The sequence below is a fragment of the Schistocerca piceifrons genome, chromosome 1 (assembly GCF_021461385.2).
Source record: "Schistocerca piceifrons isolate TAMUIC-IGC-003096 chromosome 1, iqSchPice1.1, whole genome shotgun sequence".
NCBI lineage: Eukaryota > Metazoa > Arthropoda > Insecta > Orthoptera > Acrididae > Schistocerca > Schistocerca piceifrons.
The window spans coordinates 1161378345-1161405278 of record NC_060138.1 but is presented as its reverse complement, the minus strand read 5'-3'; the positions used below and the strand labels follow the sequence as shown (position 1 = coordinate 1161405278).

General features: G+C 42.9%; 1 protein-coding gene across 1 annotated transcript in view; it reads right to left on the bottom strand.

Annotated features, from left to right (window-relative positions):
* Positions 1–26934, bottom strand: part of LOC124778806 (glutamate receptor ionotropic, kainate 2) — a 1316354-nt gene that overhangs the window by 136643 nt on the left and 1152777 nt on the right. The window contains exon 10 of the mRNA XM_047253669.1: positions 9956–10060. Coding sequence (XP_047109625.1) covers positions 9956–10060 — 105 coding nt within the window. The remainder of the gene's footprint in view (positions 1–9955; positions 10061–26934) is intronic.

The following is a 26934-nucleotide window of genomic DNA, read 5'->3' as shown; positions in this document are numbered from 1 at the left end:
AGTAGGTATTAAAATCCATGGAGAAGAAATAAAAACTTTAAGGTTCGCCGATGACATTGTAATTCTGTCAGAGACAGCAATGGACTTGGAAGAGCAGTTGAACAGAATGGACAGTGTCTTGAAAGGAGGATATAAGATGAACGTCAACAAAAGCAAAACGAGGATAATGGAATGTAGTCGAATTAAGTCGGGTGATGCTGAGGGAATTAGATTAGGAAATGAGACACTTAAAGTAGTAAAGGAGTTTTGCTATTTGGGGAGCAAAATAACATGATGGTCGAAGTAGAGAAGATATAAAATGTAGACTGGCAATTGTAAGGAAAGCGTTTCTGAAGAAGAGAAATTTGTTAACATGGAGTATAGATTTAAGTGTCAGGAAGTCATTTCTGAAAGTTTTTGTATGGAGTGTAGCCATGTATGGAAGTGAAACATGGACGATAAATAGTTTAGACAAGAAGAGTATAATAGCTTTCGAAAAGTGGTGCTACAGAAGAATGCTGAAGATTAGATGGGTAGATCACATAGATAATGAGGAGGTATTGAATAGAATTGGGGAGGAGTTTGTGGCACAGCTTGACAAGAAAAAGGGACCGGTTGGTAGGACATGTTCTGAGGCATCAAGGGATCACAAATTTAGCATTGGAGGGCAACGTGGAGTGTAAAAATAGTAGAGGGAGACTAAGAGACGAATACACTAAGCAGATTAAGAAGGATGTAGGTTGCAGTAAGTACTGGGAGATGAAGAAGTTTGCACAGGATAGAGTAGCATGGAGAGCTGCATCAAACCAGTCTCAGGACTGAAGACCACAACAACAACATGCATTACTATCAATTCACGAACAAATGAATTAATTTTGGGACAGCTTAAAGGGAGTAAACAACGAGGCCATCACTCTGTTTTCTCCTCTCTTGAAAGTCGTGGCCTATGATTTTCAAAGAGGTCAAAAAGATGGACTCAAAGAGAGGGAAGCAAAGAGGACATGCAAAGGGGCTGATGGTGAGATGTGCTGGCCTTAACCAGTCATAGACGTCCCCACACCTCATCCACGGTCCTGAGGTCAGTATCTGTACCCGAACTTTAGCCTCCCCCTTCCCCCAAGTCAATGCATAGTGCGGGATTAATGCTCAAGGTTTTCTCCCCCCCTCTTTTGTGCCAACTTATAGCTCCTTCTAGCACCGTGGAAATTATTCCCTGATGTCTTTTCATGCAGACCCTTCTTCTTGTCGGCATTTCCCACTGTCTTCGCTGATGCTGTGGAGAACCTTTCTGAGTAGGGGGGGGGGGGGGGCTTTTGGGCGCTCAACGTCGAGGTCATCAGCGCGACCTTTCTGAACTTATCAGTCCGTCTTATTTCCAACACCCTTCTACAGTACCATATCTCAAAATCTTTGATTTCCTTCTTTTCCGGTTTTCACCATGTTCATAATTCACTAACATACAATGCTCTGCTCCAAACGTACTAACTCAGAAATTTCGTCCTGAGATTATAGCCGATTTTGCTTGTGGTAATCTGCTTCTCATGCCCTCGTTGCTTCGTTCGTCATGGATTATTTTGCTTCCAAAGTGGAAAAATTGCCTCACTTCACCCACTTCGTGATCTCCAATTCTGATGTCAAGTTTACGGTAACCTCATTTCTGATACTGCTCATTACTCTTGTCTTTCTTCTGTTTAACCTCAGACCATACTCCCTATTCATCAGACGGTTCATTCCATTCAACACGTCCTGTAGTCCTTACTCAGTTACATTGAGGATTGCAACGTTATAAGAGGACCTTATCGTTGATATGACTTCACCCTGAATTTTAATCTCGTTCTTGAACATTTCTTTTATTTGTGTCGTTGTTTCTTCCGTGTATAGATTGAAAAGTACGGGTAAAAATCACTGATTTTTCGATGTACAACCTGAACAATAGGGGGGAAAGTAAAACTCTGTGTTACACGCTTTTTAATCTGAGCACTTCGTTCTTGGTCTTCCATTCTTGTTCTGCGCTCTTGATTCTTGTACATACTGTACGTTATCCGTCTTTGTCTGCAGCGTACACCTGTTTTTCCCATAATTTCAAACATCTTGCACCATTTGACACTTTCGAATGCTTTTTCCGGGTCGACAAATCCTATGAACGTTTCCTGTTTTTCTTTTTCTTTCTTCCGTTATCAGTCGCAACACCAGAACTGCCTCTCTGGCTCTCTTTCTTTCCGAAAGCTAAATTTTTCCACGGGAGATCAAGAAAGTAAAGTAATATTGAAAGTAAAAGGAAGGGAAGAGTAAAAGCACATGGGTCGGGCCACTTCGTTGGGCAGAGGCAGATAAACTGCCAGTAGAATCTCGTAAGCTGAAAAAACGGCCAGCGGAGCAGAGATGAATTTATTTTACTTTACGTTTGAGGTTGTTTCCCATTTTTCAGCAGTTGCCTTGTATTCCCACTCACCAACATTCACGATCATTGCAGTCTACCTCTTTCAGACATCTGTTCCTCATCGTTCCATTTATTCCCACTTTTTATGCTCTTCTAGTCCGTCCGCCCTTCCTAATTTTCGCCCATAGTGTTAGTAATTTGAATACAGGGGAACAGAAACGGACATGGCGAGTACCGAGGAATCAAATGTAGAAAGTACGATAATGAAAAGGACTCAGGTCGCTTTCAGTGGCAGGAACGGGAGTAGCGGCATAACACAGCCGTTACAGGATAACGCAAGAGAGGTGGTAAGCTCGCTGAACATAGGAGTATGGTCAGCGTACACATCCACTGAGGAAGAGAGTTCGAGTGGAATTACACCTACTTCAAGGATGAGTGTGGATGGGAGTACACCAATAATAACGAAACAGAGCGCGGCAGTAAGTGTGGACCAGAACTGTGAACTGTTTAAGGATATTAGTGAGATGATAACTGCTGGAAATACTAAAGTAAAGGAGAGAGCAATTGCAAGGCAGGCGGCATTAGAAGGGGTAATAAATATCGGTAATAATTAAGATAGAGAATCGAAAGGACTTCAGAGTTTAACGGGTGAAATTAAAACTAAAGTAGTCGCGGCCGTTGAAAAGAAGCTACAACGGGTAGGCAGTTGGTTAGATGCGCTCGAAAGAGACCACACGAGAATGAGTGAGGTGGTTAAGTTGAGGAATGATAATTTGGAAACGGAATTTTGCGCGATGAGGAGGAAATGTGAGGCCTCTGTGGCTCAACTGAGTGCACACAGAATCGGTAAATAACAAGGTAGACGAGAATAGTGCGGCCACTTACAACTAGAGGAAGCGTGTCAAACCTTGTAATTAGATATAAGGAAGAAAATAAAAAATGTAAAGAAGCGATAGAAGCGCTCACAGAGCGCATGGGGAATTGGTTCAAATAGCTCTAAGCACTATGGGACTTAAGATCTGGGGTCATCAGTCCCCTAGAACTTAGAACTACTTAAACCTAACTAATCTAAGGACATCACACACATCTATGCCCAAGGCAGGATTCGAACCTGCGACCGTAGCAGCAGCGCCGTTCCGTACTGAAGCTCTTAGAACCACTCGGCCACAGCGGCCGGCAACATGGGGAATTAAATCGGTCCATACACCTGCTGCAGTTAGCGAAAACGATGATAGATATTCCAGTCTTGAGGACGAGGATGATCGTAGGGCTGTTGACAGAAATGTCGGCAGCGGATGGGAGAGAAGCAAGGAACCCTACAAATGGACACCACGTGAGGCAATTCGCGAGTTCGACTACAAACATTTTCTCTCGGTGCGGAAGTTAGAGGTCTTCAGAAAATTAGTCCAAAGGAATTCATCCCGAGTATGTGTTGATCAGTTTCAATATTCACTTCCACCTACTTTGCCGCTTAACTACACAATTAAATTCATGTGTGGCTATCTCAAAAGCAACTCGAATGAGGTCTGTAGTACGAATATGTCCTACAGTGCGGGAATTTGACTATGCATTCCTCTCGACATATTTGTTGGAGGCAGCGCTGGGCCCAATCACGTATGGCATAATCTAAACCACCCTGGATTCACGAGTCCTTCATGACTCTTTGAGCATGTTCGTATGCTACAAAGAAACCAGCATCCTTATGAACCGTGCAGTGCCACAGAACTGACAACGAATTTGTGTGGCAATGTTACTCACCTATCTCCGTCATGTCATTCTCGCTGGTTGATGTAAGGATGAATTAGGAACACACACTTGCAAGAACTAGAATATGATTCAGGCAGACATGGACAAGCCAATGTAGAGACGCTGCAGGATAACATCGGAGGTTAGTCACGGTAGAGCTAGGCGACGCATCCGAACAAGGAGAGATTAGTCCTATTAGAATAATTGAAGAAATGCTGGTACATGGGATGATGATAGAAACGAAAGGAGAAACGATGGGGATAGATCGAATTGGCAGTGGAACGTCAGGAACCGGTCATTTGGGCAGCGGAATGACAGGGACATATCGAATTGACAGTGGAACGATAGGAACCAATCGAATTGGCAGAATTACCGTGGGAACAGATCGAACTGGTAGAGGTGCAATAACTGGAACTCAAGATGAGATGAGCAGGATGAATCGTGCAGCTATTCCTGGAGATATTGGGGTTAGGTTGGCCAGTCCTTAGAGTAATCAACCTGAGAATAGATCCCCATCACAACTGTGACCAGTCTAAGATGAGGAAGAAGTTTCTGAGTCGCAAATGCCGGTACGAACGTGTAGTATTCGCTAGACTGGTCGGGTGCCCATCAACGATAAAGTGTCCACCGTCTGTTGTTGTAATCGATATCGGGAAGATAACAATTTTGTGTGTTTTTGATACTGGCAGTCCGTTTTCCGTGATCGGATAAGCAGCATTTATGAAGCAGAAGGTGGAGGAGCCCGGTTCTGTCTGTGAGAGGACTGCAATTTATGGCAAAAGTATGGATGCCAAAATGGCTCTAAGCACTGTGGGACTTAACATCTGAGGTCTTCAGTCCCCTAGACTTAGAACTACTTAAACCTAACTAACCTAACGACATCACATACATCCATGCCCGAGGCAGGATTCGAACGTGCGACCGTAGCAGCAGCGCGGTTCCGGACTGAAGCGCTTAGAACCGCTCGGTCACAGCGGCCGGCGCATGAAAGTCGAACTGCAATATCGGATCTCATTTAAATGTCAGATACTTGGAAGTGAATTTTTTAATTGTCTCCGCGGTGAGTGTCGAAGCTATTTTAGGGACTGATTTCATTGGTACCCAGTGTATTGTGGTAGATTCAGATGAATTTGCCATGACCCTGAGTATTAAGGGAAACTATCGAACTGAATTTTTGAGAATGGATCCTGAGAAAGGAATCGTAAGTGAGCTGCTTTCGACTTCTTACTTAGACTGAGTTGAACCCGGAACTGGATGTCCCTATCGATGGTGGTGATAGACTGAGTTCTTTTCTGAACATGGGGGAGATGGAGTTTTGACTGAGGTTAAGGGGGGAAGGTGTTGTCAGTTCAGGGATAGCGGCGAAAGTCGACCGATCGAGATTACATGATATGTTATGCAAATTTTGATGAGTATTCTCTGACGCACCAGGCACAAAGAGACGCTTCATCTACGATTTTCAAGTTTCTGAGCACAAAAGATTCTTTATTAAGCCTTACCCAATACCACAGACGTATAAGTATAGGCTGAAATAGACAAAACGCTCAAGCAGCGCGTCATTGAACACCGTGCAAACTCGTACAACACACCTGTGTTGATCGTACCAAAAAAGGACCAATCGGTGAGGCTTCGGTGAGGCTTGTCATGGACTGGAGAGAGATCAATATGATTATCTGTTCTAAAATGGAGAGACCTTAAAGCCTGGATGAATTGCTTCATCCATTTTATAGAGTTGAAGCTCTGTCATCAATCGATTTAAGGGACAACTATAGGCAGATTAACTCTAGTGGTAGGCCCTATAACAGAGTTGTATATCAGATTCTTTATTAAGCCTTACCCAATACCACAGACGTATAAGTATAGGCTGAAATAGACAAAACGCTCAAGCCGCGCGTCATTGAACACCGTGCAAACTCGTACAACACACCTGTGTTGATCGTACCAAAAAAGGACCAATCGGTGAGGCTTCGGTGAGGCTTGTCATGGACTGGAGAGAGATCAATATGATTATCTGTTCTAAAATGGAGAGACCTTAAAGCCTGGATGAATTGCTTCATCCATTTTATAGAGTTGAAGCTCTGTCATCAATCGATTTAAGGGACAACTATAGGCAGATTAACTCTAGTGGTAGGCCCTATAACAGAGTTGTATATCAGTCGGGTTCCTTTCAGAGCATGCTGATGCGATAGCTCCGTACCTAGCAACCATATACCAATGCTTGCTCGTCGAAAGATCTGTACCTAAGGACTGGAAAGTTACACAAGTCACACCAATACCAAAGAAAGGAAATTGGAGTAATCCGCTAAATTACAGACCCATATCACTGACATAGACTTTCAGTAGAATTTTGGAATATATACTATGTTTGAACATTACGAATTACCTGAAAGCCAACGATTTATTGACAAATAGCACGGATTCAGGAAATATCGTTCTCGTGAAACACAGCTTGCTCTTTATCCTCATGAAGTAATGAGTGCTGCCTACAGGAGATATCAAGTTGATTCATATTTTTTGATCTCCAGAACCTTTTGTCACTTCTGCTCACGTCCGCAGCTCGTGGTCGTGCGGTAGCGGTCTCGCTTCCCGCGCCCGGGTTCCCGGGTTCGATTCCCGGCGGGGTCAGGGATTTTCTCTGCCTCGTGATGACTGGGTGTTGTGTGATGTCCTTAGGTTAGTTAGGTTTAAGTAGTTCTAGGGGACTGATGACCATAGATGTTAAGTCCCATAGTGCTCAGAGCCATTTGAACCACTTGAACTTCTCCTCACAAGCCACTCCTGGTCAAACTGCGTGCCTATTGAGTATCGGCTCAGTTGTGCAGCTGGATTCGCGATTTCCTGTAAGAAACGTCACAGTTTGTTGTAACTGACGGAAAGTCATCGAGTAAAACAGAAGTAATATCTGGCCTAGGAAACAATCTGAGCAGCCCTCTTAGATTGTTTACAGATGATGCTGTCATTTACCGTCTTGTAAAGCCATCAGATGATCAAATCAACTGCAAAACGATTTATGCAAGGTACATGTATGGTGCGAAAAGTCATAATTGACTCTGAAGAAAGTCGTACACACGAGCAATAAAAGAAATGCGCTAAATTTCTGTTGTACGATAAGTCACACTACAGTAATAATGAGCGTATGGCATTGGTGGCCGGGAGACCTCTCGCGGGGCGGCTCGGCTGCCACTCCACAAGTTCTTTAACGCCACTACGGCGACTTGCGAGTTAATGAGTATGAAATGACGATGAAAGACACACAACACCCACTCACCTCGAGGTAAAGAAAATCCCTGACCCCGCCGGGAATCGAACCCAGGACCCCATGCGCGAGAAGCAAGAACGCTACCGCAAGACCACGTGCCGCGTACACACGACTGTAAAGACTGTAAATTCAGCTAAATACTTAGCGATTACAATTACGAATAATTTAAATTGGAACAATCACATAGATAACTTTGTGGGGAAAGCAAACCAAACACTGCGATTCAGTGGCAGAACACTTAGAAAGTGCAGCAGGTCTACTGAAGAGATTGCTTACACCACACTTGTCCGCCCTCTTGGAGTATTGCTGTGTGGTGTGGGATCAGCGTCAGATGGGACTGACGGAATACATCTAAAAAGTTCAAAGAAAGGCAGCACGTTTTGTATTATCGCGAAATATGGAAGAGAGTGTCACAGCAATGATACAGGATTTGGGCTGGACATCATTAAAAGAAAGGCGTTTTTCGCTGCGACGGAATCTTCTCACGAAATTCCACTCACCAGCTTTCTCCTCCAAATGCGAAAATATTTTGTTGACACCGAACTACATAGGGAGGAACGATCACCACGATAAAATAAGAGAAATCAGAGTTCGTACGGAAAGATATAGGTGTTCATTCTTTCCGCGCGCTAAACGAGATTGGAATAATAGAGAATCACGAAGGTGGTTCGATGAACTCTCTGCCAGGCACTTAAATGTGATTTACAGAGTATCCATGTAGATGTAGATCAGAGAGAAATATTGGTCGGGTAGACTGTTTTGCTTTCTTTTCGAAATACGATTCATACTCCGCACTTCAGCACTTGCAGTTGTGTGTAGGTGTTATCACTGCAATTATAATGACCAAGCTTATTGGGACAACAGACTAATTAGTGTGTGACGTGCGGGACCAAGGGTTCCTAGCAGCAAAACAATCACCAAACAAGCTTACTCAACCTCCGAAAGTTCGTCATTATAAAACGGACTCACCTGATGCGACGAACTAACACGCTAACAATGAGTTAAGAAAATAGTAGCACTTGATGAGGTGTGTGCACTAGGAAGATGACCAATTGCAAAATTTTAATGTATGTGCAAAGGAGGTTCTCAAAAATATCCTTATTTACACTTCAACAGTCACTATAATCTGAGTGGAAGAGGGTACTTTTTGAACTCATGTTCTTGGTTTGGGACCTGTCAATAATAGAGCACTTGAAGAATATTTTTCCACAGGTCACACACACTAAAAAAATTTTAAAAAGCTGTACGATTTTTGGAAAGTTCTGCCAAATGTGAAGTGTAAGTGTTCAATGATAGTGAAACATGAATAATCCCAAAATTGTGATGATGTTCGAAAATGCAGAGCGAGGTAGGGGGTGACACCTTTGAGGTTTCCTCGATGCGGATGTAAGCATTCAGAGTTGAAGAGAATTATTCGATTTCTTAAGTTCACCTAAAATGAACAGGAACAGGTAGAACGTTTTCAGTTCCGCTAGACAGAATGGAAAATTTAGGGCGTACGTGAGATCAACTTAGGCAGTGTTTCTACTTGGCTGCTGAAGTAAATGCAGGAATGATAATCAACGTTTACAGTTAGATGTAATTATGTATCTTTATGTAGAATGTTCCAATGTCAAATTGGGCAGACTTGTAGCTAAATGTTAGGACAACATGAAACGAATACGCGTGTATCTACCGTACAGTTCCAGTGAGAGAGGCGGCTGATTATCGAGTTTACATAATCACAGCACACCTAACGCTAATAGCGCTCATAAGGAACATGAAACTATCGTTATTATTAACAGAAGACAGTAATTTACAGCAGAAATACTTGCAATTATCATCCAGGAACCCAAATCTAAAGATTCTGTCGTAGCAATTGTTCACTATACTTAATACTGTTTTAGCAAAAGGAGGGAACGGCGTTGGAGGTGCAGACTTCAAGCTGGTATTCCACTCATCTTCGAGCTTGTCGAGACAGATGTGTATTTCAGAAAAATTTTTAGTTTCGCGTCTCTTATCTCTGTGTATTTTTGTAAAAAGGAAAAAAAGGGTAGCATTCTCATACGTTTCTCTTTTTATGTGGAAAAATTTCCATGTATCGTTACCTAAGACCAGATTTGTGCGATCACATTAAGGAACATTGAAAGGACAGAAATGTGACTGTTTGCGGTATTCATAGAAGTAGACAAGGAATTGATGAAGAAACACAAATCTGCCTCTTGATAAAGACACAATATGATGAGAACATTAAGTTTCGGAAATAAATGTTACTCATATGTTGCATATCATTGTAGAGCAATTATCCCGGTGCAGACGCAACAAAACAATAAATGATTTTGAATTCTTACAAATGGTGATTTTCTCTTAGCACCGTAGATATAAGCAGGTAAGATATTGAATGAGGCATAAACACTGAGAAAATGTTTCCCTGTTATACAGGTACTTATACTTGCAAAGCTGGATGCTTACTAGCATATCTTCATTAGGCAACGGATGTTTAAAGCTTTTCAAATATTCAGCCAAATACGGAGAGTACATTCAAGACCCGCCGGGCTTTAACTCGCTGCGTGCAGCGCGGCAATGGCAATGCGCCTGGAAAAGATGTTTACCTTGAACAGGATGCCGATGCCGAGGTTCATGAATGGCTTAGTGAAGTCGATGACGCTCTCCCTGGCGTAGTTGATGGTCATGGATGCTACGGCCAAGTCAGCGCGCTGTGAACAAAGATCATTAAAAGACGTGTAGCACTCGTTGTTGCTGCCACGATGAAAATAATGTAGCAAATCCCATTCCTCCTCCCGGAGACGATGAAGTCGTTAGAAAGGAACCTATGTTCGGATTCGTACGATGGGAAAGATAAGTAGCCGTGTTCTTTGGAAATGTAACATCGTGGAGTTCACTTTATGTTCTTTAGCGAATCCAGGGGAAAGTTAAAATATGTATGGGTGGTCCAGGGTTGGTTTGCGACTTCACCATAATGTCTTCTTACTCGGTGCTCAAACTGAAGGGAGATCCATTGAGAAAGTAACTTTAAAAAAAAGTTCATTAACATTAACACCAATAACGTATACATATCTTGTAAAATGACTCGTTCCACATCAAGACCCGTTAAAATGGTCAATGGAATATGTAATTAACTAACTTCAGAATGCACAATAACTTACAAATATGTTGAAAAATTATCTGATTTGCATGTTACTGCAGTGTGTTGTACCTGTGATTATGTATCAAATATGATTTCAACACCACTCACGGATTAGGCTGTACTGCTTTTCCGACTGTCCGACTGCTTCTGCAACGCAGTACGAGGAGCGAACTATGATCGCGGACCAAGCAATCTGCATGCCGCTGGTCCCTGCAGCCGTTATTGCAGGTGATGCCACTGCTTCTTTATTCAAGCAGTTGCTCATTTGGCCTCACAAGGGGTGAACGGGGCCCTACGAGATATCCCTACCTCGGAAAAAGTCTGAGAAGATACGGTGAATCAAACCTGGGTCCTTCCGTACCGAAGCCTGTCACGCTAACCACTCCACATTTTTTTCCCACAACTTTAAGACATCGCTATGCTGGAACCCAGTAGTCATTGGGTTTTATTCATGAGTCAAAGATGCTACCACTTTTTTCCCTTTTATAACACTGTACCACTTCTTTTTGTTGTGTTACAAATCAAGAGAAAGTTTGTTCGGGAAATGTAACAACACGTCGATTATAAAACAAGGACTCTCTTTCTCTCCTTTTTTTTCTTTCTTTGTTTTTATATTATATTACAGCAATGTAGGATGGAGATAAGGTGGGCAGCGGTCGAATCCCAAGGCAACATATTTGCACATAAAGCACGATAACATGGAAACCTCTGCTACTTCCAGTGGAGGTGGGGATCCTTGTCACACGCAATAAGTACTGCGCGTAGTGTCCGAGGAGCCATACGATCGAATTAATCTTCGTCCGGTGGAAATGGAAAAGTTCGTACACAGAAGAAGTTCAACCGAGAAAACAGCTTTTGATGATTGGGTAAGGAAACGCAGATGTCAGCGAATCCAGTGTCAATGTTCTCATGCGCAGGAGACAAGCCTGCGTGTCAATGCATCAAGTCAATGACACGTGTCGCAAAGGCCAGTGAGACGGAGGTGTTCGTTGGTCGGGATCAGATGTGAATGGCGCGACCATTTCAACCGTGCAGAGGGATGAATAATTCCCAACGAGTAAACAAAGATCTGGTGATCAGATGTGTCACTAATAAAATGCCGGTCACAGAAAACTTATTACAATATAAAAATCACGTAAATGCCGCAATTTAGAGTTGATCCGGCCAACATCGGCATGGGTAGTCAGCCTGGCCAGTCAAAGAAATCGTTCCGGAGATGATAGATAAACTCCAGTGGAAGACTCTGCAGGAGAGACGCTCAGTAGTTCGGTACGGGCTTTTGTTGAAGTTTCGAGAACGTACCTTCACCGAGGAGTCAAGCAGTATATTGCTCCCTCCTACGTATATCTCGCGAAGAGACCATGAGGATAAAATCAGAGAGATTAGAGCCCACACAGAGGCATACCGACAATCCTTCTTTCCACGAACAATACGAGACTGGAATAGAAGGGAGAAGCGATAGAGGTACTCAAGGTACCCTCCACCACACACCGTCAGGTGGCTTGCGGAGTGTGGATGTTAATGTAGATGTAAATAAGCGAGATGTAAAGGAATGAGTAGCTCGAGTACATGTTAAAACAGCGCGCCGAATGAACATTACTGGAGCCTTCACTTTGATATTGGGAAGTCCCAACCCTCCAAGAGGACGGTGCCCTGATAACACTTCATAACGGAGTCGAAGAGTATGATTTTTCCAAAGGAAACGACTGGATAATTGTATCAATCTACGTACCATCATCGCTGGGAGCGGGAATATTTGTGCAACACAGTACACCCGCCGTGACTTTGCCGGTGGTGGGGAGGCTTGCGATTACTATTGTTTTATCGCAAAATTTTGCAAAACTATTAAAATTTCGTACAGAAGGCTCTATAACTATAAAGTTCCTACCGAGAACTCTGAGAAAAATGTATATTTCTCGAAAGTCGGGTGCCAACTTCATAGCTAGTCGGCTATTCGAAAATGTGATCATTTTTTTTTCTCGTAGTTCTACAAAACTATTCCGTAATTGCACAGAGAGCTCTAGAAATACGGCATATCTATAAAGAACTCTGAAAAAAAAACCATATTTCTAGAAAATCGATTGCCAATTTAACAGCAATTTAGCGATTCGAAGTTGACATCATAGTTTTTTTCGCAAAATTCTACAGAACTAGTAAAATTTTTTATAGAGAACTCTAGGACTATAGAAAAAGTATCAAGTACTCTTATATATATATATATATATATATATATATATATATATATATATATATATATATATATATATATATATATATAGGGTGTTTCAAAAATGACTGGTATATTTGAAACTGTAATAAAAACTAAACGAGCAGCGATAGAAATACACCGTTTGTTGCAATATGCTTGGGACAACAGTACATTTTCAGGTAGACAAACTTTCGAAATTACAGTAGTTACAATTGTCACCAACAGATGGCGCTGCGGTCTGAGAAACTCTATAGTACGATATTTTACACATATCCACCATGCGTAGCAATAATATGGCGTAGTCTCTGAATCAAATTACCCGAAACCTTTGACAACGTGTCTGGCGGAATGGCTTCACATGCAGATGAGATGTACTGCTTCATCTGTTCAATTGTTTCTGGATTCTGGCGGTACACCTGGTCTTTCAAGTGTCCCCACAGAAAGAAGTCACAGGGGTTCATGTCTGGCGAATAGGGAGGCCAATCCACGCCGCCTCCTGTATGTTTCGGATAGCTCAAAGCAATCACACGATCATCGAAATATTCATTCAGGAAATTAAAGACGTCGGCCGTGCGATGTGGCCGGGCACCATCTTGCATAAACCACGAGGTGTTCGCAGTGTCGTCTAAGGCAGTTTTTACCGCCACAAATTCACGAATAATGTCCAGATAGCGTCATGCAGTAATCGTTTCGGATCTGAAAAATGGGCCAATGATTCCTTTGGAAGAAATGGCGGCCCAGACCAGTATTTTTTGAGGATGCAGGGACGATGGGATTGCAACATGGGGCTTTTCGGTTCCCCATATGCGCCAGTTCTGTATATTGACGAAGCCGTCCAGGTAAAAATAAGCTTCGTCAGTAAACCAAATGCTGCCCACATGCATATCGCCGTCATCAATCCTGTGCACTATATCGTTAGCGAATGTCTCTCGTGCAGCAATGGTAGCGGCGCTGAGGGGTTGCCGCGTTTGAATTTTGTATGGATAGAGGTGTAAACTCTGGCGCATGAGACGATACGTGGACGTTGGCGACATTTGGACCGCAGCTGCAACACGGCGAACGGAAACCCGAGGCCGCTGTTGGATCACCTGCTGCACTAGCTGCGCATTGCCCTCTGTGGTTGCCGTACGTGGTCGCCCTACCTTTCCAGCACGTTCATCCGTCACGTTCCCAGTCCGTTGAAATTTTTCAAACAGATCCTTTATTGTATCGCTTTTCGGTCCTTTGGTTACATTAAACCTCCGTTGAAACCTTCGTCTTGTTGCAACAACACTGTGTTCTAGGCGGTGGAATTCCAACACCAGAAAAATCCTCTGTTCTAAGGAATAAACCATGTTGTCCACAGCACACTTGCACGTTGTGAACAGCACACGCTTACAGCAGAAAGACGACGTACAGAATGGCGCACCCACAGACTGCGTTGTCTTCTATATCTTTCACATCACTTGCAGCGCCATCTGTTGTTGAAAATTGTAACTACTGTAATTTCGAAAGTTTGTCCGCCTGAAAATGTACTGTTGTCCCAAGCATATTGCAACAAACGGTGTATTTCTATCGCTGCTCGTTTAGTTTTTATTGCCGTTTCAAATATACCGGTCATTTTTGAAACACCCTGTATATATATATATATATATATATATATATATATATATATATATATATATATATATATATTTCACGAAAGTCGGGTACCAAATTCACCAGAGTATCAATGATGGGTAGACTGGCTGCTAGCGTCCACAATACAACGAATATTTTCCCTCGACTGTGAGTCCTGGAACATAAAAGCGTGCTCTCTGCAGGTACGTGAAGCTGGGGAGTCCCAATGAACTGGAACTCGTCTGCACTTTAGATGCAGATGTCTTGCGGTGACAAAAAGGCCGGTGGCAGTTGCCTTTGCAGAACAATCAGAAAGGTTGGGCTTTCGTCATGCGATTTTTAATAGATTGGCCTTGCCTGAGGCAAAGGAAACAACATTTACACGACTTCGGTATCTCAGACGCTACTGTGCCTTTGGTTCGGCTGGGCAGTCCTGGGGCCAAAGACTGCGTTATGTACAGAACACGCAATGTGGTTCTGGCGTACGCTTATTATTGTGTTTATGGAGAGTTGGTATAGACTGTATATTGAGAAGCGAAGCCGAGGATAGCGTGTTTGAATCTGGTTGCACTTCCCCGCGGATGCTCTGAGCGATCCGTCTACTTCTTCTTCTAGCTCCATTAACTTTAAAACGCGTCCTTCGGTCAAGTTATGTTCTTTTATGCGGTCTGTTCAGGGACGACAGCATCTTCTGGGAAGGCATACAATATCATCGGAACTAAGACTCTGCCACAGACACTGGCGTCCTCTCACAACGATTTGAATGCCTTTATTCTTCGTTTACATTCTATGAACGTTAAATTGAGATTGTCCCTGAGATAATAACTGAACAGGCGCAATCAGTTACAGGTGATCTAGGTGCACCGGATTGATTCTATTACTGTCTCCGTACCCTTCCCGAAGAATTGTCTCCGTTTCCTCGTAAGTGGGCGCGACTACGGCGAAACCGTTGCCTAGATGTCACCTTCGAGATAGTCACCGAAGCCAGACGTGCTCATTAACAGCGGACAAAGAGGGGCTGCTGTCCACTGAGCTTCCAAATCGTTCACAGACTCTAGGCCAGACTCCACGTTTCCTCAGAAGGGCTCTGAATCAATGGACGATAAGTTCACTGTCATAATAACTGCGTTAGTAGGAGGGACCACATCATTTATGCTTAGAGTACACAAGGATTCAGAGAGTTTCTTTTCGACAATGTTGGACGCGGTGCAATCCACCACTGAAGAATAACAATTGACAGCGTGTCCTCCAAACAAGCCGTGTAGTGTCTCAGCTGAGAAATCTCTGATCGCTGTGACAGATCGAGTAATAGTCAATCTCTGACGAGTTCACTTTCTTTTCAGAATATGTAATTTTTTTGGTCGATATGTCTAGAGTGCTTTCATAACTTAATAATCTTAAAGAAGTCGTTTCCATATCAAACTTACGGTAGAAGCGAGTAAACAAAAGGTGACAGGTCTGCTGACAAAAGAAGCGCGGAGATAATCCAGAGAAAAAAACAATCGCGAGCGGTGCCGACCTCCAGTACATAAGGGCCTACAGCATATGTCTCACAGTAGTACCTAATATCAATAAAAAATGGTTCAAATGGCTCTGAGCACTATGGGGCTTAACTGCTGAGGTCATCAGTCCCCTAGAACTTAGAACTACTTAAACCTATCCAACCTAAGGACATCACACACATCCATGCCCGTGGCAGGATTCGAACCTACGACCGTATCGGTCGCGCGGTTCCAGACTGTAGCGCCTAGAACCGCTCGGCCACTCCGGCCGGCTAATATCAGTAACTGAAGTGCTTTTTATTTTCCTGTAAAAGCAAATCAAGGCGAATTGTGTAACAATCATGAAATAATCTGTTTCCACGAGCGTTAATGTTGCAGTGTAACACACCTCATGGTACCTTAGTACAGAATGAGAATTATTGAACTATTAGAAATAGACATAACTTCTGAACGGTTTGCGTCAAGACATTCAAATTGCACGGTTGGGCGCTGGGCAAAATGGTAATTAGTATCTACACGCATGCGCACGCGCCTTGTTGTTGTCGGACATATGCACGTGAAACTGTCACGGTGCAGCGTGCCTGAGCGTATAGCGCGTGAGAAGGCCTACTATGCCAACAATAACAGCCCAACTGCGGCTCAAAGGTAGTTTGCGACTGAGTTCAAGCGGAAGACAACCGGTCCAAGTATGCTAACAATCAAGAATTTGATTCGTAAGTTTGAGAGCGTGGGTAGTGTTAGTGATGGCAGTGTTGGCAATGTCGGTAGCCCAAAAAGGGTGAAAACACCTGAAAACACTGAGAAAACACGCACTGTGTTTCAAACCAGCCCCAGAAAATCGATCAGACGAGCTGCACAGCAGGTGGGAATCAAACGGAAGACACAGCGACAAATTGTTTTTGAAGACCTGCATCTCTTCCCATACAAATTTCAAACCCATCAGCCGTTAAGCTCCAGGGCCGTGGAACAGCGGTTGTGTTTCGCCAACACTATTGCCCACAGAATTCACGAACTGCACTTTGATGTGAATATGGTTTGGTTTAGCGATGAAGCCCGCTTCTATTTCGATCGGGTCATCAATAACCAAAATTGGTGCATTTAGGGGACTGAGAATCCACATTTCGCGATCGAGAAGTCTCTTCACCCTCAACGGTAACTGTGTGGTGTACAGTGTAATCGGTGTGATATTCCTTGATGGCACGGTGACTACCAAACGGTACGTGAAGGCTTTGGAAGATGACTTCATCCCCATTACCCACGCTGATTTCGAGATGTGGTTCATGGAAGACGGAGTTCGACCCCATCGATGCAGAGGAGTGTTTGATGTCCTAGAGAAGCACTTTGGCAACTGGCATGGGTCTCGATTGGTCGCCATATTCTGCGGTTCTGAACACATGCGACTCCTTTTTGTGGGGCTATATTAAATACAAGGTGTACAGCAATAACCTCAAAACCATTGCTGAGCTGAAAACAGCCATTCAGGAAGCCATCGACAGCATCGACTTTCCGACGCTTCAGCGGGTCATGCAGAATTTCGCTGTTCGCCTGCGCCACATTATCGCCAATGATGGCAGGCATATCGAACGTCACAACCTAAATCCGAATATCTGTAGTGATGTTTGTATGTCGAATAAAATGTGTGTACGGCGTAGTTTGTAACTAATTTACGTTCTTTTCATATAGTTCAGTAATTGTCACCCTGCATGACTGCGTGGCTGCTCCTAATTATTACCAAATAGTAAGTTATTGGCAATATTTTTGTATAGTAGGACTCACAGCGTGAAATACGTCATAATATAACATTTTAAGTTGAATTTTCCAAGTTAGCTGCCAATTGTTTTATTATACTTCTTTCAATAGGTCTATTTCGGCAGTAATGCCATTGTCAGCTAAACCTGTGAATATTACAGTTGGTAAATTTCGTTTATGTTTGTGTTATTTGTGTATGGGGTTAACTGTCCGTATGTACTTACGTCTAGCTTCGCGAGACGTACATATTGCGTCACTGATGAATCTATCTGTCATTCGTCGCTGAAAATTTTATTAGCATTCTAGAACATGACAATGGAAAAAAATAAACAATCAAATATTAGGCAAAAAACAGCTACATTGCTCTAACTCAAACAATACCACTAACCGACTAGCTATAACCACTTTGTGAACATACAGCATCATTGAGAAATGTCAGATAGTTGTCCAATTACTAACTGACTTTATCTTATCATCACAAAAACAGCGACAACAGACAAAAGGCTTCATCAGTGATGCACGTTTATATACGTCTCACCTTGTTAGAAGTAAGCACACGTGCACAATTAACTCCATGTACAAATCTGTGATATTCGCAGGTGTACTTGACAATGGCAATATCGCCGAAGTAGGTATGTTGTTGTCTTCACTCCGAAGACTGGTTTGATGCAGCTCTCCACGCTTCTCCATTATGTGCAGGCCTCTACGTCTCTGAATAACTGACTGACTGACTCCATCTGAACAGCCATCGGAAGTCCCAATGGTACAGACCAGCCGTCGTGTCATCCTCAGCGGATAAGCGTCACTGGATGCAGATATGGGGGATATATGGTCAGCACACTTCTCTACCGACCATTGTCGGTTTTCGGGATCGGAGCCGCTACTTCTCAGTGAAGTAGTTGTTCAACTGGTCTCAAAAGGGCTGAATGTATCCCGTTTGCCAACAGTGCTTGGAAGATTCTGACGGTGACCTATCCAGGTGCTACCCAAGCCCGACAGTGCTGAAATTCGGTGATCTTACGGGAACCAATGTTACCATTGCGGCAAGGCCGTTGCCTTCTAAATAACTACTGCAACCCAATATCCTTCTGAATCTGTTTACTGTATTCATCTCTGGCCTCCCTCAACGATTCCCCCCTCCCCGCCACCATCCACATGGTCATCCATTACTAAACTGGTGCTCCCTTGATGTCTCGAAATGTGTCCTATCCAGTCAGGTTGTGCCACTAATTTCTGTTCAGTGCCTCCTCATTAGTCACTTGATGTACCCATCTAATCTTCGCATTCTTCTGAGCACCACATTTCAAAAGCTTCTATCCTCTTCTTGTCTAAACTGTTTATCGTCCATGTTTCGCTTCCGTACATGGCTACACGCCATACAAACACTTTCAGAAAGTACTCCATGACACTTAAATCTATATTCTGTAGTAACAAATTTCTCTTTTTCTGAAACGGTTTTCTTGTGATTGCTAGCCTACCTTTTTATATCGTCTCCACTTCGATCATCATCAGCTATTGCGCTGCGCAAATAGCAAAACTCATCTACTACTTTTAAAATCTTCTTTCCTAATCTAATTCCCTCAGCATCACCTGATTTAATTCGACTCTATTCCATTATGCTCGTTTTGCTTTTGTTGATGTTCATCTTATGTTCTCCTTTCAAGACACCGTTCATTCCGTTCAACTGCTCTACCAATTCTTTCGCTGTTTCTGACAAAATTTCAATGTCATCGGCAAACAGCAAAGTTTTTAATTTTCTCCCTGTACTTTAATTCCCACTCCAAGTTTTTCTTTGGTTTTCTGTACTGCTTGCTCAGTGTATAGATTGAGTAACACTAGGGATAGGCTAGAACTTCTGTCTCATTCCCTTCTCAAACGCTGTTTCCTTTCACGCCCGATAACTCTTATGCCCGATAACTTTTATAACTGCCGCCTGGTTTCTGTGCAAATTGTAAATATTCTTTTGCTCCCTGTATTTGACCCCCACTAGTTTCAGAATTTCAAAGAATTTTCCAGTCAACATTGTTAAAAGCCTTCTCTAAGTACGCAAACGCTACCTTCCAAGGTAAGTCGTAAGGTCAGCGCTACCTCACGTGTGCGTATGTTTCTCCAGAATCCAAACTGGTCTTCCCCAAAGCCAGCTTTGCCAGTTTTTCTGTCCCGTGTATCTTGTACACCAGATGGGAGAGTTCTGTAATGGCTGATTCACCTAAGGCTGTCAGTAGTTCTGACGAGATGTCGTCTACAGCCGGGGCCTCATTCCAGCGTAGGTCTTAGGGGTAGTGCTCTGTCAAATTCTTCCCGTAGTACCATATGTCTTATCTCATCTTTGTCAAAGTCCTCTTACAATGCGATAATATTGCCCATGAGTACATCTTCCTTGTATAGACCTCTATATACTCCTTCTACCTTTCAGCTTTCCCTTCTTTGCTTAGTATTGGTTTTCGATTGGAACTCTTGAAATTCATACAGCTGCTTCTCTTTTCTCCATAGGCCTCTTTAATATTTCTGTAGGCGGAATCTATCATACCCCTAGTGAAATATGCTTCTAAATCCTGGCATTTGTCCTCTAGCGATTCCTGCTTAGCCATTTGGCAATTCCTGTCAATTTCAATTTTTAGACGTTTGTATTCCCTTTTGCCTGCTTCATTTACTGCATCTTTATATTTTCTCCTTTTACTGATTAATTTCAATATCTCTTGTGTTATTGAAGGATTTCTATTAGTCCTCGTCTTTTTACTTATTGATCCTCTGCTGGCTTCACTACTTCTTGTCTCAAAACTACCCATTTGTCTTTTATTGTCTCCTTGCACATGTTTATTTCAATCTTTGTCTTATTTTCCCTCCGAAACTCTCACCAACGTTTGGTTCCATCAACCAAACCAGGTCCATCTCCTTAATTTTCTATCTTTGTTCAATTCTTTAGTTTTAATGTGCAGTTAATAACCAATAAATTATGATCAGATTCCACATATGTCCGTGGAAATGTCTTATAATTAAAACTTTGGTCCCAAAATCTCTGTCTTACCATTATATAATTAATCTGAAGCCTTCCAACGTCTCCAGGTCTCCTCCATATGTAAGCTTCTTTCATGATTCTTAAAGCAAGTGTTAGCTGTGCTTGGATTATACTCTGCGCAAAATTTTACAGGGTGTCTTCTTCTTTAATTCCTTTTCCCCAGTCGATATTTACCCGCAATTTTCCTTCTCCTTCTTCTCCTTCTATCTCTTACGCCTCAGGATAGAATCCCCGATGGACATTAAAAATTCGTCCAAGTTCTACCTTGGCAGAAACCGAACCATTTGTGTCAGTGACCAGTAGACTGCCCGTTAGAGAGAAATGCCAGCCGAGTTGTTGCAAACATGGAAGCTGTCGCAGCATGGGAAAATGGCGAGCAAAATCAAATGGCTCTAAGCACTATGGGAGTTAACATCTGAGGTCGTCAGTCCCCTAAATAACCTAAGGACATCACACAGATCCATGCCCGAGGCAGGATTCGAACCTGCTACCGTAGCAGCCACGTGGTTCCGGATTGAAGCACCTAGAACCGCTCGACCACAGCGGCCGGCAAAGGCGAGCACCCAGGGCACAAGCGAAGTATAATGACATCACAGAAGCTAAGAGATACAGTCATTCTAGTGAAAAAAACAGTTTCATAGGAAACGCTAGGGACAACGCAACAATAAGTATTCAGCTGCCGAGATAGCAGAAAAGAGCATCTGAAAGACGGAGTTGTGAAAGTCTGAAGTCACCAGGAGAGCTGTTTCCTAAATGAAGGCTGCGAGCCGACCCCTGCGAGCCAACGAGTACTTCAGGTGGATCTGGGGGAGACCCCAGGGTGCAAATCTTGGACATTCATGAGAGCACTTTGGAGATCGATATGAAGGCCGCCAGATTCCGCAGTCGGTGGCTGTGCATGACGCAGCAGCCGCCACTTGTGATTTTGCTTTGCTGGTGATACTGCAAGATGAGTGCAAGCCTGCGTTCTGCCACTGATGATGCGCTGCTCCGTCAGCCCTGCCATGGTATGGCACTTAGAAAGACCGTCGTGTGTTACTGCCCAATAAATGTGTTGTTGTCAGTGACATTTCCTTGGCACTGTCAAGTGTAACAACGACCTCACACCACATCCTGCCCGGCTCTCTCCTGACGAAAGTACGAGTCTGGAACTGGACACCTGTATCTGATGCCAGCAAGTGGTTGCCAGTGGTAGAGATATCTATGCCTGGTGCCACACCCACACAGCTAGGACATCAGCTGCCAGCCTTGTATGCAGCTCCAATATTGGGTCAACAGCTAAGATGTTTGTAAAAATGTGGTGCGGTGAGTGATATTTTTTTTAAAATGAACGCTCCTCCATTGACTGTATTGTTGTTTATTTAATTACGACCCAGGTTTCAGACTTGTATACCACTTTCAAGTGACTGAGGTTATGTCATTAACATATATTACAGGCCATCAAGCCCAAAATCGGCCATAAATTAAGAAAAATATTGGCTCCCCATCAAATGCCAGATGTAAAATTATCATCTTGTAAAAAGATTAGTAAATAATAGTGATAGTGGGAGCACATCATATTTAGTAAAAACTGGTTTACCAAAGTAAAAGGAGCCATGGAAGACGGTCTTGCGCTTGTCTTGCAGTGTCGTCAGCAGAGCGAAGTGTCGGGCAGCGGCTGCTACATCACAGACTGCCATCAGACGCAGAATCCTGTGGTTTCCAACTCTGCACATGGAGCTTCAAAGTGCTGTCATGGGCGTCGAACATTTGCACTCAGGAATCTCGACCCACGTCCACCTCAAGTACTCATTGGTTCGCAGTGTCGGCTCTCAGCCCCCGTTTAAGAAACAGGAGCCAGCAGCATCGGTATCGGCATCAGAAATGGGTTGAACAGCGGTAGTGCTCCCCCTCTCAAAGACAGATGATGGACAACATTTCAGGTCAAGCAGGTCAAGCCTCCAGTAGACCTGCAGGATGATGGTGGCCTCTGAGCACCGTCAGTGTTTCTTCAGAAGCTGGCAGTGTGGCTGGCAGCAGCGTCCTTCCAGCCTGACTCATGGTTCCAGAGATGAATGGAGACAGCTATGAGTGCCAAGGGTCGACTCCGTAGCCTCTCCTCTCATTGGATAGCGGCAACTGACACAGGGGATGAGACTATGCACTGGACAGTCAGCAGTCAGCATTCAACAATCAGAGGTTTTCTTAAGAGGAGTGGGGTACTGGCGCTTCCTATATGCTATGGCAATGACATCATGTGTCCCGGTTTTACCTCGATGTCAGCTCTCCTAGTGACTTCAGATTTTCGCAGCTTCATCTCTCAGAGGCTCTTTTCTGCTCCCCTAGCTTTTCTTACAAAATCTGCTTTGCCACTTGTATGACGGTATCTCTCAGCTTACGTGATGTCATTATGCTTCCTTTGCAGACCTGGGCGCTCGTCATTTTCCCATGCTACGATAGCTTCCGTGTCTGTCACAACTTGATCAGCATTTCACCCTAGCTGGCTGTTTACTGGTCATTGACATATGCGATTTGGTTTCTGTAAGCTGCCAAGGCAGAATTTGGGCGAATTTTTAGTGTCTGCCAGGGCTAATATCCTGGGGCATAACATCTCCCCCTAACTTCAGAAAGTTCCTCCTCAGAGCTACTCCTCCGGCCCTGTCATGGCGCGGCCCCCTTCGAAGACAGTCGTGTATTACTGCCAAATAAAAGTGTTATTGTCAATGATGCCTCCTTGGTGCTCTCCAGAATAACTTTTTTTTTTTTAAAAAATCTGATTTTGTTTGCTTTTGTTCGTTGCATCTGCTCGGGGCGGACGTCTTAAGACATCCGTTTAAGTTCGTTGATGATCGATTAACTCAGTTTTTTTTATTACAGAGGGCACGTAACCCTCTGACCAAACACGCTGAGCTACCGTGCCGGCTTTCGTTTTCGTTCGTTGCATCTGTTTGTGGCGGATGTCGCAAGACACCCGTTTCAGTTCGTCGTTGATCCATTAGCTCAGTTTTTTTATACAACAGAGGGCAGCTAACACTTTGACCGAACACGCTGAGTTACCGTGCCGTCGCATAACTAGAACCTCATCACCGCATCCCACCCAGTTCTCTCTTCTCGGCTGTAGGAGGTTGGGAATGGACCCTTGTAAATCAAATTCCAGTCCTCCATCACTTTTAAATTTTGTCTCTAAACTATCTGAACAAATTCTTTTATGTCATATACATTTCTTGAGATCTGTTCATCATCTGCAGAACTAGTTGGCATATAAACTTGCATTACTGTGGTGCATGTGGGCTTCATGTCTATCTTGGTTCACTGTGCTGTTCATACTAGGTTTCCCGCATTCCTATTTTCTTATTCACTATTAAACCTACTCTTGCATCACCACTATTTGGTTTTGTATTTATTATCCTGTATTCATCTGAGTGGAAATCCAGTTCCTGCTGCCACCCAATTTCACTAATTTCCACTATATCTAACTCTGATCTATCCATTTCCCTTTTTAAATTTTTAAACTTACCGGCCCAATAAGTGATCTAACATTCCACCCTCGGAGCCATAGAATACCAGTTTTCTTTTCCTGATGATGACATCCTTCTGAGTAGTCCCCGCGTGGAGTTCTGAATGGGGGACTATTTTACCTCTGGAATATTTTACCCAAAAGACGCCATACAGTAGAACTACATGCCCTGTGGGAAAATTGCGGCTGTAGTTTCTCCTTTCTTTCATTCGTCCACAGTACCAGCAGACCAAATCGGTCAATCATCCAGACTCTTGTTGCTGTAGCTACTGAGAGGGCTGGTGCCCCCTTCACGACCGACATGTTTGTCTGGTCTCTCAATATTTACCCTATCTTGTGGTTGCACCTATGGTACGGTTGTCTGTATCACTGAGGTACAAGAGCCTCCCCACCAACAGCAAGGTCTCCTTTCGTGGAAAAGGGGGGGGGGTGATAGGCATATTGCATATTGTACGAAATATAGTAAAACTATCAGCAGCTAATTTGGAAGTTTCGATTAATTGCGGCAGTGCTGGTCACAGAAATTCTTCCACGTGTCGGCTGCAGAGATTCTTCCCGGCTATCGGTCCCGGAATATTTGGTTTAGCTCCAAGTAAATAAATAAATAAATAAAAATAAGTCATGCTGCTGGCTTTCACATCAACAAAACATTTATTTCTGTCAAAAAGAGCACAGTGAGTCTCGCAAAGACAATATAATAGACAATTCTACTTAATGCGCTGTAACATCCTGTATAAAACGGTCAATTTGTTCCGCATGAATGACTCTTTTAAGGTTAAAAATTGATAAACAATCAGCTACAAATCTTCAGTGGACGTTTTTCAGTTCCAAGAAACGCAAAATACTGATATGTTAATTTTTCGATATCTGCCGAATTTTAATGATTTATTACATGTTTTTAAAATCGGTCTGTGAAAATAATGGAAACTGCTTATGTACTACTTGTTCTCTTTCTAAAGAGCTATGGCGATTGTTGAGAGTCGGTGTTTAGATATAAATCGAATGGCCGCAGTTGTATGGACAGCTACTCGGTGCAGCCGACCTAGCCAACCATATCTGTGAGACGACAGGGTGTTCAGTGCGTCTTTGTATTCATAAACAAATAGCAGATGTAAAAAACAGAGTTTGAGATTACAGAAATGCTATATTTCAGTTTGATACGATTTAAATCTGATGATATGTTAAATGAAGGTAGTCTTTGCTACAAAATATGTAGCAGTTAATGCGTAAATAAAATGTGTTATAAAAGGTACTTGAAAGCCACGTTGCTAGTATTAAAAACGCGTATATTTTACCTTGGACGTTTCGTTTTAGTCACGTAAAACGTTGTACGAGGTAGCACTTCTGTATGATTTCCGCTTGCATTTGTAAATGTCATCTGCTTGCATATTTTTTACTAGTTGCAAATACGTATTTCAAATGCGTTTAATGAGACGGAGCGCTTTCTAGTGTGCTAATAACTGTAAAGCAACTACTGACGCTGTGGCCACACAAATGAAGAATTTATATTATGTCTATATAGATTGAGGTAAAATTTACCAAACACTGAACGGATTAGCACCTAACTTCTGTTTTTTTGTACTTTTGTTGAAAATATCAAAGTACTCTCAATCTGAAATCCGGAATACCGAAACATTATATACTGGGACAGACAGACTCCAGGGTGCTAGGAACCCATTCATCCATCCTGGATTGCCGAACCATCACCATTTGAGTGAGCTACGTCCACATTAACAAGTATATCATCGATGGCAACTTCGATGATACCATCGTTCTTCTAAACCTAAGTTTCTAAACGTTACACCTTATTACAATACCCTGTCCAGTCTTATGCAATGACATATTGAAGGAATCGTCTCATGTTTTTGTAATCCTGTAGTGTTTCGCCAGACAGGTTCCCAGTTACATCGTGATCTCTGAGATCTCTTTTCATTTTTGTCCAAGCGATTTATGTTGCGTTGAGATGTGCAATTATCTGACGATAATTGGAAAACTTCAAGGAATTAATGTGGCCATGGTAGTCGCTTTGCGTAGATATGCCCAAGCATTCTAGCCGAGCATTTCCGAGAAACCTCTTTTTGCATCCTACAACTGCAACTATTAGTCTTTCTAAAACGTTTTCCCGTGCTCTAGCAGCAACTATTTCTTTCTGTTACGTGCGTTTTCTATACGTTAGATTGCTATCTAAGCATGATCAATCAAGGTAAAAAATTTCCTTGACTGCTTCACGAACACCTCGAATTTCCACGAGGAACCTTAAACGCCAGCCAACAATGTTTTCAAGTTCTATTAACGAAGTTAGTTCGTTTTGCGCCCTTCTCCACAAGAAACGTATTAATTTCAAAAGTTTCCAGACAGAGGTGGTATTCAGTTTCCATTCAGTCTTTTGTTCTAACAAAGGCAACAGCTCTCGGACTGTTGGTACAACATTTTGTACAATATAAAAGTCACTCATGGTATCTCATATGACAGGCTTGTTAAAGTCGTCTAACTCATATTGTATTTCACCAACAATTCTCCTAATAAAGGAGAGAGATGAAAACTGTACTGTAGAAACTTTGACAGTATTTTACACTAAATGAGGTAAAAGTACATCACATAATCCATGAAATATGTAGCTGTACTTCTATATTAAGTGATATGGCAGTAATCGAATGCACATATTAAAATAAATCTCATGGACTAAGTGGGCTTATCGAAGACGGCCGTATAGAAAAATTACTGAAACTTTCCTGGAGTTCATGGAGATACGACAGAATGAGTGTCACTAAACTTCAGGAGCCTCTTTACACTCTCCGCACTTCTTCCTGTGTAGGCGGGAATCACAGCTCTCTCCACAAACAGGAGCGTAAGGAGTAGATGGCAACAC